This window comes from Leptinotarsa decemlineata, unplaced genomic scaffold (genome assembly GCF_025532065.1).
Source record: "Leptinotarsa decemlineata unplaced genomic scaffold, Ldec_3_MD MMD2_tig00000035_RagTag_RagTag, whole genome shotgun sequence".
NCBI classification, from domain to species: Eukaryota; Metazoa; Arthropoda; class Insecta; order Coleoptera; family Chrysomelidae; genus Leptinotarsa; species Leptinotarsa decemlineata.
This window is the reverse complement of record NW_027412540.1, coordinates 23,273,020-23,291,380: the sequence shown is the minus strand read 5'-3', so window position 1 is coordinate 23,291,380 and position 18,361 is coordinate 23,273,020. Positions and strand designations below refer to the sequence as shown.

At 34.7% G+C, this 18,361-nt stretch overlaps 1 protein-coding gene across 1 annotated transcript in view; it reads right to left on the bottom strand.

Moving 5' to 3' along the window:
- Positions 1-1,547: 1,547 nt before the first annotated feature.
- Positions 1,548-18,361, bottom strand: part of LOC111509790 (proton-coupled amino acid transporter-like protein acs) — a 63,048-nt gene continuing 46,234 nt past the window's right edge. The window contains exons 4-7 of the mRNA XM_074172043.1: positions 10,963-11,320; positions 4,636-4,811; positions 2,585-2,760; positions 1,548-2,347 (exon numbers count right to left, since the gene is read on the bottom strand). Coding sequence (XP_074028144.1) covers positions 2,085-2,347; positions 2,585-2,760; positions 4,636-4,811; positions 10,963-11,320 — 973 coding nt within the window. The 3' untranslated portion in view covers positions 1,548-2,084. The remainder of the gene's footprint in view (positions 2,348-2,584; positions 2,761-4,635; positions 4,812-10,962; positions 11,321-18,361) is intronic.

The window sequence follows — 18,361 nt, the reverse complement described above, 5'->3', positions numbered from 1 at the left end:
CCGTCCCCTTTGATATAATATTTTTCAAGACTTGCCGAAAACAAAGATGAAACTCGATTTGGTTTTCTACTTCTCCATCTTTATACAAAAAATGTGGGAATCTTCCAAAGAAAGAAAGAAAGCAATCAATTACAAAAAATTGACTATATACTACTTTCATATGAACACTGATTTATACAAAAAACACTTTTGTCTATTCAGTTTGTATCCCAAACATTCGTTATGGAAGTGAATCAGATATCATGCACAGGATTGCTACACAATATAGTAAATTCTACTCACATGGAACAGTGAGTGGAAATCCGATGTTTCCAAATAAGACACTTGCTTCATTGCCTCTTCAATGCCTCTTCAATCTGGGTAACATCATAAAGTGAAGCACTCAGTTCATTCATAACATTACGATTTTATTTATTTTCAGTCCAGAAGGGCTTGATGAATGAAATATAAGTTTACAATGGTTTTAAATCAGTGGTGAAATGAGACTATCAAGTTGACACTAATGACCAATTTTCCAGATATAAGCATCGGATGTGTCCAAAAACTCATTAATTTCTTTTTTAGTCCGGTCAAATTAGACTAAAAAATAAGAGTGGAGGTACATAAATTTACAACAAGCTGCAAATGCGTGTAATTTTTCAAAACATAGGTAAAAACAAGATTTCAAAATTCCGAATGATTGCGATGCCTGGAAAAAAATGTATTCGAGGTCAAAGGTCAAAAATCGTTTTTTCGCGATTTTCAGGAAAACGGTAAGTTTTTTCATGAAATAACTTCAGATAAAAAACTTTCACATTTATATTAGTATAGATTGAAAAATAAAACTTAACAAAAATATATTCAAAAGATGTAACTCACACTGAAAATAATCAAAAGCAGTCGATCAAAAATTTATTGAGGGGTCTAGTTTCGAGAATCAGATGAGTCACTTTCCACAAAAAAAATAATGAAATAGATGTTTTTGAATGAAAAAAAAAGTTTTTGAAAACATTCCACTCACACGGTAAAAATTTTGTGAACAATTAACATATCAGTATGATTTTGTGACTTATCCGGTTTTGACGTATCAATTTAAGTAACTTTTATTTCAATCTGATATACAGAACTACTGAGCAATTATCTTCCTAAAGTTCCCACTCTTTGCGGTTGGATGTTTGTCCAGTGACTGATATTATATCCTTGAATATTATTCCTTCAATCAAAAAAAACAAAGGTGTTGCTGGATACATTATACACAAGATTCAAAATGGCTGTTTTACCTCTTTTACAAATTTTTTGGAAAAATTAGATCAAAAACATTTTTGAAACCAGCGAAATACATCCCTAATTACTGACTTCTGTAGGTACATTTCAGACACTTTAGATTACATTATTTCGTAAGGATCTCGTTTTTTTTTAAATAAAATTCAACCCATATTACTTGCTAATAATATCGCTTTTTGGTGTTGAAAGAATTTTTTGAAATTGGTTTGTCACTACAAATAAACATATTTTTTTCTTCACAAAATTAGTTTGCTTATTTAACCGCGCTTAAAATAAAATCCATGAAGCATATCATCAGATATTTTTATTATTTTTCAAACATTTTTTAACACAATAATAATCAATCCGGAATATATAAAAGTAATTTACATTTCATATTTACATAATTTCCAGTTGTTTGAGACTAGAAAAAACATTAATTTACATATCTACAAACTAAGTCATAAACAATTTGCGAAATATTTACAAACAATACTTTATTAAGTATAGTTGATTTGAGCCCTGAACATATAGGATTATACTTAGCTATTCAGACTATAAAATTACAAAAACTCTGGTTCTGGTTCTTCTTAAACCGTAGTAGTAGAAAAACTACATCGTAAAATATGCTTTCTTGTTTAACATTTTATTCAATGTTCGATGAGAACGAACATCAAACAATATGTATATAAAAATTATGGAACGCATTTCTAGTTGAGTATTCACTTCCTGATTGAAATTCTGACCTGTATATGATAAAGAGGAGAATATGAACCAGTTGATTTCCTCCACGTTTTGATGTATTGATGTAAAAAAAAGGTTGTTTACTTAAAAGTAGTATATCACACTGTTGAGTTGGTTCCAGAAAATTTCTCGACTATTTTCTCCAAACTCGTAGAAGTACCTATTACGAGTCCTATGATGGCAAAACAGAATATGACGATGTTCCTGACGATGATCATAGTTCCTCTGACACCTTTCAAAGAGTCCCAATGGGTGCTGATGTAGATGAGGGCTGGAAAAGCCAATCCCAGTGCTGACAAACTGAGAGCTCCAAATAACGAGATGAATAGTTCGATGTAAGGTACAGCTACGGCCAAACAGACTGAAAATTAATAATTCAATTGCATAATTTGGCCATAATACATGAAAAATATTTTATCTTTGACAAAAAATTTATAGAAGTCAATTTATTGAGTGTTCTACCTGAAATTCTGTTCATAATCTCAATCTTGGAATATTATTAGATGAATTAGAAATTATTGCAGAGCTCTTCTATAGTAACTCAGCCTAATGTAACCTCATTTGACCTGAATTTACTGAATAAAATGAAGATACTTACAGGTAATAAAAACCAAAAAAGTTCTGACAGCATACTCGTAATATATTTGGTGTGGATTCTTCTCGAATAATGGCTGCAAATACTCTTTCCAGGCAATACAAATGGCTGGGTACATTTGGAGAGGATGGGAAGTGTATATGGCAAGAGAAAGCATCACTTTGCAAACTTGTGCAGGTCTGGAAAACAAATAATTGAGGCTACTTGAAAACTGTGAGGATTTGAGATCTCATATTTGCCATACATTAAAAAAATAAGTGCAAAGTATACGATGAAGTGATATATAAAGTAAATTGAGGTTCGTCCTTATGATAAAGAATTATATGGAAAGTAGTTCAAGTTACAAGTTCGACATAGCAGATATATTAGAAAATTCTTAGCCTACTATAAAAATCCAACCAAATTCTAAAGTCAATTGCATATCAGGCCAGCCCAACTTCTATCAGCTCTTCGTTAGAAGAAAATTTACAACGTTTCAGACTTTTTTTCAGTTGACAAAATGTATGATAGTCTAACGGAGCTAGATCTGGGGAATAAGGGGGCGTTAGAGTAATTCAAATCCACAATCACTAATTGTATGTATGGCAGCATGCGATTTTTGTGCAGATACAAAATATCTCGGAACATTTTCTCTTGTTTTGTAGTACTAAGGTGTGTTCGAAGGGCCCCACCTCAACATGCTATCCCATAGCGTAAGTGCGAGGTAAAGAATGGTGGGTGGAGAATATTTCTCTTAAGGTTTTCAATTTGTACACAATACTTTGCAGTTTTTTGCGAATGAATTTCAAGTGCTCATTCCATTTGAGATGTGAATCAGTAATTACCACTAAATACTTCATCTTATTTTCAGGATTATACCTGAAAGGCGTGGTTTGTTCGTGCTACTGAAAATGAATGTACTGGGTTTTTTTGAAATTTATGGTTAATAGTTTAAGTTCAAGCCAGTTTTCTATTGCATCAAAGTCCGATTCTACGGTATATTTTAATTCTTGCCAATTATTTGCCTTATAGAATATTGTAGTGTCGTCTGCAAATCCTGAAATTTCTCCTTTACTTTCCAGACAGAATAATTCATTTATGAGCAAAATGAAGTGGGTCCAAGAACCGTACCCTGAGGTATCCCAGTATCAATATACTTCTCACTGCTTATAATTTCATCTATTCTCACCGTTTGTACTCTGTTCGTGCCATTATCTTCCATTGGTTGTAGAAGCAATGTGTGGTGGACATTGCCAAACTCTTTCGATAGGTCTATGAAAACGCAGAGACTCGGCTTATTTTCATTAAGAGCAGAAGATATTTCAGATGTTAATGCCAATATTGCATCTTGGGAAGATATATTTTCTCCTAATCCAAACTGATGATCAGATATTAAATTGTATTTTGAGATGTATGATGTTAGTCTTTTTTTGAGTATTTTCTCGAAAACTTTAGTTTTCGCATTTATAAGAAATATTCAGTAGAAGACATAGAGGGTGGACAAAGACTTCGTCTTCAATGGTCAATTTTCTTCTTTTGAACTTTGAAATACAGTTTAATGTACTCCAACTTTCTTCAAGAGAAAGAACAGCATATAAGAAATTTTTGGAGTGATCAGATTCCAAACTGTCTTTTGGTAGTTGAGCATGGATTTAATCCTGACTATGACGTTTAACATATGGAAGGAAATACTTTAAAACTTAGAACATTCGCTCAATAACCAAGAAGAAATGAATAACTTTTCTTTATTGAACTTGTGTTTCAATGATGGAATTGATAATTAGTGGAGATTTCAAGTGAAGTGTCTTCAAGAACACATGTTTATTCAATGAGTTTTTTTCCAAAATTGTTGAAATTATTATTTTAATAGTAGAATTTCGATTATTATTTTATATTATCAAACTAGATACTAACAAAAAATCTGATGATCATCAACAATATGTGTTTTAAATCTTTCTACACAGATCATTGTAGCGAATGTGATTTTTCCTGAATGACTAAAATCATTTTATTCTGTCAGTTGACCTTTTACATGGTGTAACTTTGCAAATTACGTTTTATGATTTGATACTTACATGTCATTCCCTATTGCAAATGATATCGAACCACCTACGTCAGATCCATATGCCAAGTAACCATATAATCCCAATCCAGTGTACAAGGAGACTATGACCATCATTGCTGAATTGAGAACTCCACAAATCCCCAAAAATGATTTGGGTGTTTTCATCTCGTTTTCCAGAGGCATGATCTGAAAAATTGGAATGATCTCAAGGTTTGCTTTTTCATGAAGCATTATTTGCAGAACTGAAACTTTAGTCCAGAACTCTTGAAATATGTAAAAGCTGGTTATATTTATCTTATTTTTCTGATGATATACTATCTTTCAGTTATTCTGAAATTTCCTGAGAACTACAGGGTGAGTCAATAAGATTCCCTAGGTTCATTGCTTGGTCAGATCAGGTGATCTGGGAGGCCACGCCACAAGCCCACCCCTACGTAAACATTTTCGATTGAAATGATCGTTGAGGTATTCCCGTATGTCAGTTTTGAAATGTGGCGGTGCACCGTCTTGTAGTAGCCACATTCTTGTTCCATGTAGAACCCCATCCAATAAATCTGAAAACTCATGCCGAAAACATATTACAAATTTTCTTCCAGTGAGATCCCCATCAAAAAAATACGGACCGATAACTCTTTTTCCGAAAATTCCACCCCAAACATTCAGTGACCAACGCTGTTGATGGTTCAGGCAACAAACTAAATGGGAGTTTTCCGTTTCATAATTTTGCCGATTAACTCTTCCATTTTTTTGAAAAGTCGCTTCATCAGAAAATGAAACAAAATTGAAAAAATATTTTGTAAACCCCGCCGGCAAAATAATAATAATAATGATAATAATACGTTTATTATTTACCACAAACCCACAAACAATATTAAGTTTCAATAAAAAAAAACTAGGTAAATAAAAGGTGAGAGTTCAGTTTTCTTTCAACACCAGGAAGAGAGAAACTGGTCTTCCACTCAGACCCTTACTACAAACTAAACTTAAAACTAAAATACACTTACTGACTAGTATCAGTAAACAAAAAGACGAGAGAATAGAAGAGGAAAAAAAAAGATAAACGAGAGAGAGAGAGAGAGAAGATAGGAACCCTTTTCATAATTTATTTTCACTTGTGAGGGCAGAGATTCCTTTAGGTCGTGAAACCGCTAGTTTGCATGACGACGCTGTGAGAATTTTTTTTTACTCTATGTTGGGAGATATTTTCAATTTGTTATTCATTTTTGTAGTTCTCGCAAACATACAGTCATGGATTTTTTCAAAGAGAAACACGACCTACTGTAGTCGGTTATCTTGTATGTATTCATGTAACTAGCAATATTATATGGAAAACTACGTTTGAAAATGTCCTTTCTATGTCGAGGAATGGTGATAAAAAAAGTTTCTATCATGTATGTCTTTTCTATATATGACTTTATCATGGAGATATTTGGGTTGCTTGTATTTCAAAAGTTTGTAGAAGTAGCAAAGGATATGTAATTTACGCCTGTTGGACATATTGAGCCATTCAATTACTTCAATTTTATGGGAGATTCTCTGCCTGCTTTTTTATGCCAAAAATAAGTCTCAAACAGCAGTTCTGGATTTTCCGAATACGCTGACTATCCAAGCAATCTAAACATGGTCCATATACAATATCACAATAGTTGAATTGGGAGAGCACTAATGAATCACACAGCATTTTTTTACATCTTGGCCTAAATAGTGTCTATGTGGGTAAATCATCTTCAAGCTAGTGTAACTTCTTTTCAACATGGTATTAACCTGTTCTTTGAATCTCAATTTTTGATCTAGTATCAATCCCAAGTTCTTTGCACTCTCACTAAAAGTTACTGTGTCATTTCCCATCCTCAGTATAAGATTATAAGATATGTCATTTCTGACATTGTCATTACAGAACAAAATAGCACATGACTTTTGAGGATTTATTTTGAGTAGATGTTCATCACATATGTCTTTTAAAGATTGTAAGTCAATATTTATTTCTCTGTTAGTTTGCATGACATTATCTGGGTCAAAGGTTTTATATATCTGTGTGTCATCAGCATACATGTGATAGTGACAGTGCGGCAGAGCCTCATGAAATGTTCCAGTAAACAAGGTGAACAGAAGTGGACCCAAAATACTACCCTGAGGAACACCGCATGATACATGAGCAAAATTAGAAGTTTTATCATTCAGAGTACCACGTGATAAATATGAAGTGATGAGTTTGCAAGCATTTTGGTCAAACTTTAAGTAGTGGAGTTAAGATAGGAGAATTCTGTGGTTTATCAAATCAAATGCTTTCGAAAAGTCAAGTAGGATGAGTACAGTTCCTTTATTTTCATCAATACCTTTGATAATGTCATCCGTTATATTTGCAAGTGCACTCACACAACTGTAACCAGGTCTTTTGAGGTAGAATTTTAGACTGTTCAACAAAGATTCGTATTTGTATTTCCATAATTTTTTCTAGAACTTTGGACAGAGTAGGAAGAATACTGATTGATCTGAGGTGATTGAAGTCTTTTGGTTGGTTCACCTTCGGCATTTGCCATTTTCCAGACACCGGGAAAATAAGACTTTAAAACACATTCATTTATTATACGTGTTATATAGTAGGGCAGCAAAAGTGTAAAAATGTGATATTGACTCGATCAGTACCAAAAGCTTTAGAGCTGATACTGTAAATCACATTCGAAACCGTTGTTTCGCTTAAATGTTCGAACGAGAAGTAGCCATTGACGCCATTCTTTAAGTTTTCAGAATGGAAATCAATAACATTTTCATTGGGTTCCAACATATTTTTCGAAATATTCGTAAAATGATTATTCAGTTGGTTAACGTCGCTGAGATGCTTTGGTATTTCCCTATTTTTATTTTTGCAGATGTTTAGTTCCTTAAGTTCATTCCATTCTTCCTTTGACGAACAATTTTTAAATTAAAATTTTAAAAAGGCTTTTTTTTTCAGATTTTATTGCGAAAGTAGTATAATTCCTTAATTGTTTGTAGTAGTCCCAGTGATGGGTTTGTTTTTTACGCATTTCTTACCGTTGAAATAGCTGATAACTATCACTAGATGGTATGAAAAATGCTAATGTACTAGCGATTAGTTTGAATATTCGAAAAACAAATTTGAGTAAGTGAACGTAAGAAAATAATTTTTTTTGTGGTTACAATTACAATTTTACAAATAATATGTAAAATATCATTTTTTCGTGTAGTATACTTCTGATGAAAAATCTAGTGAAATGGTGAAACATTTTGTATTAATGAAACAATACAGGGTGTTCCATTTGAAAAAGTTGAATTATATCTGTTTATTTTTGATTATTGTCTGCAAAATAGGTTTCTCTGGAATAACTTGGCAATGCCGCAATGGAAATTCGAAAACAAAACTTCCTTATATAGAAAATGATTTTAAAAGATAGTATTTATTGATTTGAAAAAAATGAGCAGTTCGAAAAATTGTTTCCTCTAATAGCAATGGACCGAGGGACTCACCCTGTATATAGAATTGAAAGATTTCCTCACTTTTGAATTGAGTGAGATGTTCAGATGTTGATAGTTGTTTACTATGAGCTAGAAGAGAGAGTACTGACTGTCAACAAAATAGTACCCAACTCAGTTGACATGGATCAGTCGTTTGATGAGAAAACATGTTGCTGTGACGTAATTGGTAAACTGGTACCAAGCCCTGCCTGAAGAAAATATTACCACAACACAAGAGAAATGGAAAGAATTTGAGTTTATGTCAATATGCAACATCGACTTCAAGAATATTCTCAAATTGGTGGAATTTGGGATGTGCTTACCAGGTACATCAGCACCAGTGGAGAGGGTATTTTCAATGATGGGTAACGTATGGAGTGCAGAAAGAGAACGCATGTCAATTAAATTGGTAAGGGAACTCCTTAATATGCAAATATGTTAAAATTTGTCTTGCGTGGACTTTTATGAAAACATCAAGAATGAAATAATGTTTCTAAATAAGGTTCGGTCATCAGAAAAATATCAACCTCGTCCAACTCTAGCCAAAGGCCAACAATCAGAAGATCAGCAGGATCCAGTAGATTAGATAAATGGAGTTTACTTTAGTTATATCATTAAATAACTAATACAGTTAATGAATAATTAAAGGTTGAATTTATAACTGAGATGTTGTTTTTAAATTATTATACTATTATGATTTTTCCCCTAAGCGTATTTACAAATGAACACGATTGTCCGGGATTGGCTTCCAGCAATTAAAAAAGAAGTCCTGGATTGGTGGTCCGAAATTATGGTAAGCCTAGTTATCAGTGAGCCTGACAGATCGTTGTCTGAGAAAATTCAAGACGGTATTCAACAGTGCATGTTATTAGGCATTCATTAGAGATATTGGTTGGTAAACACTGTAAACAGTGTTCTCAAGAGAATGGTTGGATTTTCATTCCAGGAAAGTGAGTTGTAATTCTCAACTACTTTTGTTAATTCAAGATCAGAGTGTGGGGACTGTGAAGACTTTCAAATTCATGGGCCATATAATAATCCCGTCATCTACTTACGGAACCCAATAGGTTTGAGGTCAGAATTATTACTGGCTTTGGTTTCAAAGTCTTCCATGTGAAGGTCTGCAAAGACTGGGAAGGGTGGGGAACTCAAGAAATCGTTCAAAATCTGTTTTTCCGTTAATCAGCTGTCGCCCCCATACGAACGACAACTCTCAGAAGTTGAGAAACTTGTGCGAGCTAAGGACTAACGAGGTCTTACCTTTTAATGTGTGATTCCTAACACGGTTGCAGAATCATCCCAGCTTCAACCAGATGAAGTCTCTCGAGAAAAATATCTGGCCGAGGCAGGAATCGAACCCACGGTCTTCCGATCGTGAGTCGGGCGCACTACCACCGCGGCCAATTCCACGATCAATCAATTGTTTGTAAAAGGGGAATATGTGAAAAAGATATAGTGGCTGATGAGGTTCAGAGTGTCTTGGGACTTATGGTGTTCCGTTTTGAGGACGGATATGGTTGAATGTCTGTCTGTTTGTTGGATATTGGGATTTCAGTAAAATGATTGGGGTTTCGGACATATGATTTGAACTGTTCAAATAGTAGTTGAAGGGTATTTGCAGAGTATTTGGCAGAGAGTGTGTGGGAGATACATATGACATACAATGAAGACTATTCAGCTGGTAGTTGGAGGATATTTGAAAGTTATATAGCGAGAAAGTACGTGGAGGGTGGTGAAAGCTGTGCTGGAACTAAGTGGGATGTTTGGTTTGTGTATTTTTGAGAGACCATACATATATTGGGAGTGTACGAGGAAATTTTCCTCTTAATATAAGAGATTCCTCTTCTTCGATGGAAATTTTGATGAGAACTTTGGTCTTCTTATTGAGGTATGTGAGACTTCTCTGGTATTGGTTGTTATTCCGTCGAGTCGAGCAATGTCATCTTGTCCATGTAGTTTGTAGACACCTTTGTCTGCAACTCTTCGCATTATCACTTGATAATCTCATTATCTGGATTTACACGTGAACATTTAAATGATGCATATTTGTACTGAATGAAAAAAAGAACTGGCAGTTAATTGAATGTAAACAACTCCCAGTTCCATTGTGTTCAGTGGTATTTGGCATAAAATTATTTTGAGTTCAACTAGTACTATAATTATTGCGTTGTCAACATTTTATCCGGAAACTCAACGACGTAGCGTAAGGGTAGTTATCTGATTGGTCAGAGTTGGAGTAACGGATTCTGTCTTTCATTATTAATTAAAATGATATTCGAAATACGGCTGAAGTTTTGAAATAGATTTTTGAGAAAAATTCCTCTGTATTTATCCAAAATTGTGTTGACTTGTTATGACTGGTTTCAAAGCGACAACTTTGCTTCACATAATGAAACAAATAAAATTATACATCCTGTGCATCAAGACTGATTTGGACAATAATCTAAGAATGAAGCTGTTTCGGAATTTTACATAATGAAAAAAGTTTTTAGATACAACTTCAAAAAAACAGGTACATGTAAAGGTTGTCAGAGTGGAACTGATACATCTCGTATATTATGGATAATATTCAAGATATTGATGTATTTAAAGATTTCAAACTTTTTTAAATGAATGTTTCCAATTGAAAAATTTCTAATATGTTTTTCGGGAATCATGATAATTTTTGAACTCAGTAAGCCGATTTGCTTGAAAAAGCTGAATTTGCTTTGAATCAAGTGCATTTTCAAAAAATATTCATAATAAAAAAATATACCGAGTTAGTTGAAGTTAAAGTGAGGTGAATTAAGCCGCATCGTATAAATGTCATATCAGAATAGTACTCAATTGACTGTAATTTAATTAGTTAATGAATCTAACTTACCACACCAATGGCTTCAAGTGCGAATAACACAGTTCCAAAAAAGAGCGGGTAGTCTTCATAATTTCCAAAGGGTTCTCTGTTCTCCCACACGATATCTTGTTGGACCATATAGTAAAAAATAAGAGCAAAACTGATGACAGTTATAATGTTTGCAACGGACGAAACTGGAGCTAAGAATTTCAGATTCTTCACGTAGTTTATAAGTATCAGAGGTAGGAGAAATATTAACATTATCCATCTTGCGTCAACCTCTATGTCATTTTCTTTCAAAACTAAATGAATATTCTCGCCAATGAATACTGTATAAACTGTTGTAGTGCCCAACTGGAATAGCATGAGGAAAAAATTGACGATGTGTCTGAAAAAGAGAAGAAATTATAGAATGGGTTTTCTGTAACTGAGATAAAAATTGTCAAGAAACTTGTCGAATTTTAAAATTTTAGGTATGAGATAAAACTTTTAGACATCTTTTCCATCGTTAGCATAGAGCGGCATGGATACCGTCCAATTTTGGTATATGATAAAAAAAGCGATCAACAGAGTTGATCGATTGCTGGATTTTTTTTCTGAAATTTGTTCCAGTTACTATGTTGAAAACAATGAACTTGACCATCAAACTCTAGGTTTTTTATTGGAGACTTTGTAAATAGTGTAATATCTGGTCATTATATATCACTTGTATAGTCTATCCATTCCCAATTGGAACGGCAATAAAAATAAGAGTACAGTCTTAAACATTTCTTGCCTGTGGCCCCTAGTCACCCAGATAGTTAGTAAACGTGCTATCAAATGTAGTTGAGGAGTAAAGGCTCGGCTAGCTGGACTGGCTGAATACTAATTTTTTGTCCGTTTCACAATATTTCTTTATCAGTGCCGTGTGTTCCTGGGGTTAGGTGAGGTAGTGTGTGGTTTTGAAAACCGATTTTTGAAAACTTTTTCCAAAGATCAATTACCCTAACACCAAACTGATATTTTTGCACTCGACGCGCGTTTCGCTAACAAGGTTAGCATCTTCAGGAGAAGCAAATTGATACTGAATCTAAAGACAGGGGTTAGCTGTTTATATACCTAAAGTTTTTTGGTCCGATGTGGACTTTGTTAAATGATATGTACCAGCGAAGGTGGTACATATCAGAAATGCGCGACAGACTGTGGCTGTTCATCGTTTTGAGGTTCAACTCAGTACACCTCGAACTCCACTGTTTAAGAACTCTTTCATTTGGAGAACGGCTTTTATGTGAAATAAACTTCCTGAGAACGTTTTTTCAAATGGATTTAACCTCCAGCGATTTCCTGAAACTTAGAGACGTATCTGTTCTATGTGTAAATTGCGTAGGGTCACATCCGGCAAATAGCACGTATTTTCCGGTGTATAAGGACAAGATAACGGAGTGAAAGCTCCGAAGAGAGACAGTCCACTATGAAAAATTCACTAGAGAATTTCTACCACAGAGAAAAGCCTGAGGAGGGAACACCAGAAGCCCAATGCATAGGCTGGACCAGGAGAACAATCCAGACGCGCGCCCCATTCGTTGCAACAAAAGAAGTGTTTCCCTCCTCTGCAGAAATCAGCACATTGATTAACATTGAGGAAATGTAGATATCGCTGAGAGACGTCTCCTAAATTGGAGGCGCAGGTCCTCTTGAGAATTGGATGGCTTTTGTCACGTTTCTGTAGAACTTTGATGAGTATAAGTCCTAAAATGTTCTGTAGAGTTAAGTAGCTCAACTAGTTTGCTTGAACAGTGCAAAGGTCGTTCTCAATTCATACAAAAAACTTGATACGGGTATGAACATTTTTGGCCCTCTCGTAAAATTTGAGTATAAGCATAGGCAGAAGACACAAACCTTTTCAACAAGAAATGTTTAGTCCGCCTACGGAGGAACCGAGAGGGAAATCTTCTTTCTCTATTCATTCCCAACTGAAACTAATGTTATGAGATACATAATGATATGTTTTTTTTTTCATATTTGGCCATTTCTGAAGGTGGCTTCGAACCATACTGTAGGATTTTGAATGTCCAGTTTGTATTATCCTATCTGTGCTAGGGATTCACGTTAATAGGAAAGATTTTGGTGATCCTCAGCTCGCACAAGTTGCGAATTCTTAGGGTAGTTATTTGTGGGTGACAGCTGATTGACGAAGGAACAGATTTTAACGTTTTTGTGTCCACGCTATCTCATATACGTGGCGAATCAAATATAAACGAGACTTTTCGACCTTCAGGCACAACAGTGGGCGGAGAACGTTCCTGATATGTTTGTTGTTGGGAGTTCCGGGAAGAGACACTGTCGCGAGCCAGAGTGTTTGCATAGCATAAACATCACAGTGTTCGACGGCTTATTGAAGATGACAGACGTCGTATCACTTCTAAAATTGCAAGTGAGGTCGGGATAAGTTATGGGAGCACTTACTCCATACTGACAGAGGAGCTAGGGTACCGTAAGGTTTGCGCCAGGTAGGTTCCTCGCCTTCTCACAAATGTGGGCATTTTCTTGCTCGATTTCAGGAACAAGGAGACCAATTTCTCACTCACATTATCACCAGTGATGAAACATGCTTGCAGCACTACACCCCAGAGTCTAAACAAACGAGTATGGAGTGGAGAAAACAAGGAGAACCTGGACCAGTGACTACCGTTTTTTGACTAGATTTTTTGCACAAGCGCAGGACAATTAATGCGGCCTACTACTGCGACGTTTTGAGAGAGGTCCGACTTGCAAATTACAGCAAAAGACGAGACCTATTGATCACAGAAGTGGTTCTTTTCCATGACAATGCTCGCCCTCATACAGTAGTCTTAACTAGGGAAAAACTGGAGCAACTGGGGTGAGAAACATTGGAACACCCTCCTTACAGTGCAGACCTGTCACTCTGTTTGGCTCTCTCAAAGAAGCTTTGGGAGGCCAAAGATTCGATAGTGATGCTGAGGTTGAAGCCTACGTGCGGAATTGGTTGCAGACACGACCTGCATCTTTCTACGTGGAAGGAATTGGAAAGCTGCCTATGCGCTGGGAAAAATGTGTTTCCAAATCAGGAGATTATGTAGAAAAATGAACTATATTCCTTTTTGCGTTTAAAATAAAAATAAATTACAAAAAAAGTCTCGTTTATATTTGATTCACCTAGTATACTGAGTATCCAAGATGAGGGGGGCCAGCACAGAAAAATTTGAAATCGTGAGAGATAGAAAGTCGGTTGAAGTAGGAGAAGGTTGCTCATTTTAGAGTTTATTCAAATGTCGTTTAGAAATTTTTTATTTTCCAATCAAATTCTGCGGTCTCAGTGATAGAATTAGCAATTAAAACGCCTAGGTTTACTTTCTGAACTGTGAAAAATAGTTTTGCGCCTTTGTTCCTAGAGCTTCTTGTAGACACATCGAATTTGGTCGATCGAAGAAAGTTCGATCGAACTTTTATCGATTACTATCAGTCGATTTCGATCGATGAGTCCGAAAGCGTGCATTCTGCCGAGCTATTTACGGATTGATGTAGGTGAAATGACTCATTTACTTCTTCAAACTAATATCGGACCAACCGTATGAATTCGATGTGTGTGCGATGTGCTTGCGGCATCCTCCCTTGTAAAGGAGGATGCCGCAAGCATCTTCATCGGACCAGAACCTGTCATTAGCATCGCTTTAGGCTTTGCCAAACAAATATTGAACACCTGGATGGCAAGAAGATTTATGGACTTCTGGTAGAATCTTCCAGGATTGGCTCACTGCAAGGCGTTCATTCACCCTTCGAAACTTGATACCAAACAAATGTTGGACTACACTAAATCATCATATGTAGAGACTAGGACTGTCGGAATAGAACGAAAGAAAGAAATTTATTCATTCATGGACCAACTACATGGTATCGAACATGTCAACTTATACTTATAAATATGTAAACAAACAAACATGTAAATATACATTCAATACATATAAACATAGGACCATAAAATACAGATATATATACATATATGTATGAATAAAAATGTAAAAACGTCTAGATGTACAAGTGTAAAAATGTAAGATTAAAACATAAAAGAATAAGATTATTTACACACAGATATCCACAAAAACTCAATCAGCGAAATACTCTTGTAATGTATAATAAGATTTAGCCAATAAGAAATCTTTCAGTGATTTCTTCAATTCGATAGTATTACAGGCCTTCTTTAGATTAGGGAGTTTATTATATATTTTACCCCAGCATAAGTTGGCGATTTTTCAAATGCGGATGTTCTGTGAGTCATTGTTATTAAATTTGAAGCATTTCTAGTGCAATATTGATGGTGGTAATTGTTTTTTATTAGCTCATTTTCATGCTTTTTAATGTGTAAGCAACTTTTATAAATATAAATGCAGCAAACTGTCATAATCTTTTTACTCTTAAAAATTTCCCTGCAAGAATCACGTGGCTTCATGTTGAACATCATTCTAACAATTCGTTTTTGAGTAACAAATATTCTATTTATTTCTGTAGCATTTCCCCATAAAGTGATGTGAAAAAATAGTGCAGAATATACTAATGCATAATAAACTTGGATAAGTATATTCTCATGAAGTTCATACCTCAATTGCAGAATTGCGAAGTATGATTTGGATAGTTTTTTAGATAAACCTTCAATATGCTCAGACCATGAGAGTGATTTATCAATCATTACACCCAGAAACTTAGTAGAGTTATGTGTCTGTAGGACTTTACTATCGATCAAATTGTTCTTATTGAAATATATAATTTTTGTTTTCTGTGCATTTAGCATCAGTTTATTGGAATGACAATATTTTGTCATTTCACTAATACAGAGTTCGACCGATAAAATCATATCCTCCATAGATGACTCAGCTATAGCAAATGTTGTGTCATCAGCAAAATTGATTAGATAAAAGCGCCTATCGACATTAATTGGGAGGTCATTGAGAAATAGTAATAAAAGCAATGGTCCCAGAATTGAACCTTGCGCTACTCCAACATCAACTGAATATCTTTCTGACTCAACACTATCTATTTCTACAAAGAATTGTCTATTTGATAGGAATGAAATGATCCAGTCAAGAATATTTCCTCTAATGCCAATATTATACAGTTTGGAAGCCATAAAGACTTTATAAATACAGTCGAAAGCTTTAGACAAGTCAAAAAAAATTCCTGCCACGTGCTTCCTATTGTCCATATTCCTAGATATGAAATCAACAAAAAGGGTAGTAGCAGATTCAGTTGACCTGCCCATGCGAAATCCATGTTGAGAATCAGATAAAATTTTATGACTTAATAAAAAATTCATTAGTCTATTGTACATTAGTCTTTTTAAAATTTTTGAAAAAATACTGAGAAGACTAATTGGTATATAATTATCAATTTCTGATCTATTACCACTTTTATGTATGGCGATCACTTTACTCAATTTCAGCACATCTGGAAATTCACCTGTTTCAATAGACATATTGATCAGGTCAGTTAGGGGTTGCACCACACTAATGGAAACTAGTTTCAAATGTATTTCCCAATTTCATTGGGAAATACATTATCATCCTGATGCCGTTTTACTTTTGAGGTTGAATATTATTGATTTGACCTCTTCGGTTGTGGCGGGTTCGAAGAAAAAAGTATTTTGTTGCATTTCACCAATGGTGCAGCTTTGAGACATGTCAACTCCAAAATATTCGTCAATTTTGTTTTTTATATTAGTGGAGAAATGTTCGCCAAAACAATTAGCTACTGAGATGGGATCAGTAAATGTGGTATCATTTATTGTAAGTGTTATACCGCTTTTATTTTTTGGACTTCTGCCTAATTTTGTGTTGACTTCCTTCCAAATTTGTTTTGATTTGTTACTGGCTTTAACAGTAACAATACAGTGTGTGGCGCCTGTTTGAAAAATGATGAAACAGCAGAGCACATACTTTGTGCCTGCCCCGCTGGGGACCGAATCAGGTTCTTAGAGTTCGGCAGAGCCGTACTCTTACCATCTGACCTGAAAGATCAATCACTTTATAAACTAATCGGCTTTGTTAAGAAGCTGAGTTCATTTGGTCGAGTGTGAATAGGTGTGAGCCACAATAAACCCTTGCGGTTTGAGGTGGAGGGTTGAATAGACTCACTAACTTCTAACCTAACTTTAGATTAGATTAGATTTTTTATTGGTGAAGTTATTACACCTAAGTGCTATGACAAGTCATCAATGTATAAAATAAATGTAAATTACAATTAGTCGGTAGTCCATAAAAATTGTATATGCTACAAGCACAAAATAAAGTAAATAAATATATGAATGTAAAAATAAAGATACATAGAGACAGAACCTACATCGACGATGTCACTCTGTAAAGCTGAAATCAGACGCATCGTAGTAAGTATTCTCTGAGATATGTTTTTTTTAGTTTCTGTTTGAAATTAGCGAGGGTTGCATTTTTCATTGATTGGGGCAGTGAGTTGTACAATGATTTGTATTAGTTACATCTCCTTGTTATTTCTAGTCTTTGGTTTGGTGCTCTAATATTATCCTTGTTCCTAGTATTATACGAATAGTTGTACCGTTTGTAGTAAACTTTTGTAAATTTTCTTGAATGTGTATCAAATTGCAGTATTGCAGAATCAACTCTGCCACATGATGGCAGAGTTAATATATTGAACTTAATAAAACCAATTCTTACAGCTCTCAATTTGACCTATTCCAGCTAAAGGTCTGATTGTTCTTTTTTGAATTTTAAATATTCTCGAGATATGAACATATGTGCCTCAGTTTAGCAATCCATAAATTAAGGAACTATGAAACATTGCATGATAAGCGGTATGAGCAACTTTATTACCGACTTTATTTTTTATCTGCCTCTTTTCATAGACCTTGCATGATATATTTTTTGCTAGTTTGTCAATATGGGGTTTCCAAGTTAACATTGAATCAATGGTTATACCAAGACATTTCACATTATTTGAGACATTATGGGACAGCCAGAACATAACAGTTTGTGACTTGCTTTTATTCACACATAGGCTATTCGCATTAAACCAGTCCGTAGCTTCTTGAATAACTCGCTTTTCTAATTCTGATGACTCTTCAATATTTTTTTTCCAAATGGCGAAGGAAGTGTCATCGGCAAATAGCATTGTAAACATTGTCATTGAATTTGGCAGGTCATTAATATAAATCAAGAAAAGTAGTGGCCCAAGCACACTACCTAGTGGAACACCATTCAATATCTTTGTAAGCTACTGAGTTCTTCATTATATGATACGCATTGCTTTCTCTCATTTAAATATGATGCTAGCAGACTGCGTGCTATGCCTGCAAATCCATAGTATCTCAGTTTTTCTAATAAAATGTCAGTAGAGACACAGTGGAACGCCTTGCTCAGATCGATGAATATGCCAAGTGTTGATTCTTTGTTTTCGAAACCTTCAGTTA